The sequence below is a fragment of the Myotis davidii genome, unplaced genomic scaffold (genome assembly GCF_000327345.1).
Source record: "Myotis davidii unplaced genomic scaffold, ASM32734v1 scaffold651, whole genome shotgun sequence".
Classification (NCBI taxonomy): Eukaryota; Metazoa; Chordata; class Mammalia; order Chiroptera; family Vespertilionidae; genus Myotis; species Myotis davidii.
This window is the reverse complement of record NW_006283994.1, coordinates 1776751-1780197: the sequence shown is the minus strand read 5'-3', so window position 1 is coordinate 1780197 and position 3447 is coordinate 1776751. Positions and strand designations below refer to the sequence as shown.

Here is a 3447-nt window from a genome sequence, read left to right as displayed (position 1 = left end):
ATGTGCGAGGCCCTCAATGCTGCCTGCCGAGACCAGAAGCTGGTGCGGCTCAGTGTGCTGGGTACGTCCGTCTGTCCCCCCACCTGCACCCTCCCCACTCCTTCAGGCAGCCCTCCGCCCCCACCCCTCAGGCAGCACCGCCAGGGGAGGACCCCAGGGAGCCTGGGGTGCCAAGCCTCCTGCAGCAATGGTGTCCAGCTGCAGACTTGAGGGGTTCAGGTCAGGGTCTGCAGACTGGATGCACTTGAGTCTGAAACTCAGCTGTGCACTTACTCAGTGACCTTGGGCAAGTCATGCCCGCTCTCTGAGCCTCAACTCTCATCTGTAGGTGCCAGTTGGTATAAGGCCTAGCCCAGTGATGGCGAACCTTTTGAGCTCAGCGGGTCAGCATTTTGAAAAACCCTAACTTAACTCTGGTGCCGTGTCACATATAGAAATTGTTTGATATTTGCAACCATGGTAAAACAAAGACTTATATTTTTGGTATTTATTTTATACATTTAAATGCCATTTAACAAAGAAAAATCAACCAAAAAAAGGAGTTCGCGTGTCACCTCTGACACGCGTGTCATAGGTTCGCCATCACTGGACTAACCGATGGGATGGGATGTGAGCGCTTAGCCCCGGGCCTGGCGCAGTGAGCTCTGACCTTGGGGGGGGGGGGCCCTTCCCGCGCCTGACTGACCACGGGGTTCTCCGCAGGGAGCCTGTCTCAGGGCTCCTGGTCTTCAGGATCCTCTAGGGGGAAAGCTGGCCCCAGATGTCCTGAGCAGGACTTGCTGGAAGGTTCTTCCTAGGCCCGGGGCTGGTTCATCCATTTGTGTGTTCGCCGGCTCTGTGATGGACACTGCCAGGCCCCGTGGGCTCACAGCTGGCAGTGGGGCTTCTGCCTGGGTTTGCTGGAGGGACAGGCTGTGGGGACCCAGAGGGGCTTTAACACAGGGGGCCCGCACTGTGTGGGACGGGGCCCAGGAGGCTGAGGCCCAGAGAGGTCAGGCGCTTTTCCCAGGTCACCCAGCAGGTCGTTGGCATGCTGCCTGGTTCTCTTCCTGACTCCCTGGGTCTGGGCCCTCCCTGGGGTGGGGTCCTTGTGGGCCTTGTGGGGTCCTTGTGGCCCTTCTGGGCTTCCATAGACTGTTACGGAGGCCGGGGCTGGGGAGGACACTGTGAGGCACGGCACTTACTCTGCTTGTCCCCCGGCCCAGTTCCCCCCACCTTCAGGCAGGCTCTCGGCGGCCCCCAGGATGGGTTCCCAGTGAAGGCAGGGGACAAGGCCGTTCTGAGCTGTGAGACAGACTCGCTCCCTGAGCCAGCTGTGACCTGGTACAAAGATGGGCAGCCCCTGGTCCTGGCGCCGCGGACCCAGACTCTGCAGGGTGGGCAGAAGCTGGTGATCCTGGACACCCAGGTGAGCGACCCGGGGGTATGGGCGGCCATACAGTGCCACCTCCTGGTCCTGGCGGGCAGCTGGGTGGCAGGACGTGGGGGCTGCTGCCTCCTCAGCCTGCAAGACCCCAAACCAAGTTGATTGGCAGCCTCCGGGTCTGGGGAGTGGGAAGAGTGCAGGGCTCCACATGGACTCGCAGAATGACCTTGAGCAGGTCCCTTCTCCGCCGCCTACCTCAGTTTCCCCAGGATCTGGAAGCTTTTTCCAGGCCCTTCACGTTCTAACTTCCTGGGAGTCGGTTCTGCCCACCCCCTCTGGTGTGGGTTAGACAGTCACCGTGTTTGTTGGGTGTTGGCTGCTCCTCTGGAAATACATCCTGGGCTCCTCCCTCCTGCTCAGCCCCATCCTACAGCGAGGGGGCCTTTTCCGCCAGGCTTGGCTGAACGCAGGCCCGGGAGGGGGAGGGGGTCTGGAGCCTGTCTTTCGCCTTACGGGGGCCCTCTTGCCTCTTGAGGCTCTTGGAAAGGTCAGAGGGTCAGGTCTCCCCTTGACTTCCCAAGCAGGACCAGCATATGTGGGAAGTCTCTGCTCTGGCAGGTTCTGGGACCTGGATGTTTTGGGGGAGCCAGAGGAACCCAGCCCCATGCACACTGTGTGCTCTCCGTCCCAGGTGTCAGATAAAGGTGTGTACAGCTGTAAGGTCAACAACACGGCTGGAGAGGCCATGCGGGCGTTCGTCCTCACCGTCCAGGGTAAGCTGGGACCCGTCTGCGAGCGATTTCACGGGATCCTTAGCAACACACAGGCTGCTGACGATGGGAAAGGCAGCAGCTGGAAAGAGGTGGGGCTGCCCAGTGTTGAGGGAACAAGACCTGGAACTGAAAAGAGCAGAATCAGAATAGGGCTTATCTCTCATCTATAAACCCAGATGTGAGTGGGGTAGCTGGGTTCCATGTGGAAATTTAGAGGCCCAGGATCCTTCCATCTTGTTGCTCTCCTGTCCCTAGGGTGTTATCCCTGTCCATGTGGTTGGAATTGGGACACAGTGTATCTTGTCCTAGCCCACAGGAAGCAGAAAAGAGCAGAAGTAGAATTGTTCCCTCTGCTTGCTTTCCATTTGGTGAGAACTTAGGCAGCTGGCCACAACAGGCTGCAAAGGAGGCTGGGAAATGTAGTTTCCATTTGAGCAACCATGTGCTCACTGCAATTGCTGTGCAAGATGGAGAAGACAGGTTGGGCAGACACCAGCTATTCGCTGCAAATAGCCAAGCAGTAGCGTCCCCACCAGGGGAGCAGTGGGAAGATCCAACCATGAGCCATATTGAATACCATTGTTATAAACTATTGATACCATGCCTGCTGCTCAAAGCTCACGCCCCTTCACCGGATGGCTACCTTGATGGACGGTGGGCAGGGGGCGATGTCTGGTCTCTGAGGGCAATGGCATTTCATCCTCAGCACAGCTGTCTCTGTTCCAGTGGTGGCGACTTCCTCCTGGCTGCGCATGAGAGTGTAGGGATTGATTAGTGATGTCTGTCCTGGCATAAGCTAGAACTGCTGAGCCATGAGCCATGCACTTACTATCCTTGGGCTAAGCGGACCCCTCCTGGACTCTGCTCTGTAGATGCTTTGGAACAGCCAGCTGCAGGTTCCCCTTGTGAATAAACCAGCGCACATCTCCATCAATGGCAAAGCCTAACATACCAACTCCCGGCCATGGGCAGGGCTTTCTCGAACATCTGAGAGAAGGGAGGGAGGGAACATCTGAGAGAAAGGCAGAGCCTTAAGACTCTGGGCATCTGGCCTTTCTCCTGCAGTGCCCCCAACGTTTGAGAACCCCAAGACGGAGACAGTGAGCCAGGTGGCTGGGAGCCCCCTGGTGCTGACCTGTGATGTCACCGGGGTCCCTGCCCCCAGGGTCACCTGGCTGAGGGACAGAATGCCCGTTGGTGAGTGCATCCGATTCTCCTCTTTTTAGTGCTAAGTATTCCTTTAATGAAATGACAGTGAAAGCCGGTGGAAACCCCATACCTGTTACCCTTCGCTCCCCATTTCCCTCA

At 57.7% G+C, this 3447-nt stretch overlaps 1 protein-coding gene across 1 annotated transcript in view; it reads left to right on the top strand.

The window, feature by feature from the left end:
* LOC102765554 (hemicentin-2-like) overlaps positions 1-3365 on the top strand; it is a 9458-nt gene extending 6093 nt beyond the window's left edge. The window contains exons 7-9 of the mRNA XM_015567763.1: positions 1206-1408; positions 2058-2139; positions 3205-3365. Coding sequence (XP_015423249.1) covers positions 1206-1408; positions 2058-2139; positions 3205-3365 — 446 coding nt within the window. The remainder of the gene's footprint in view (positions 1-1205; positions 1409-2057; positions 2140-3204) is intronic.
* The last annotated feature ends 82 nt before the right edge of the window (positions 3366-3447 follow it).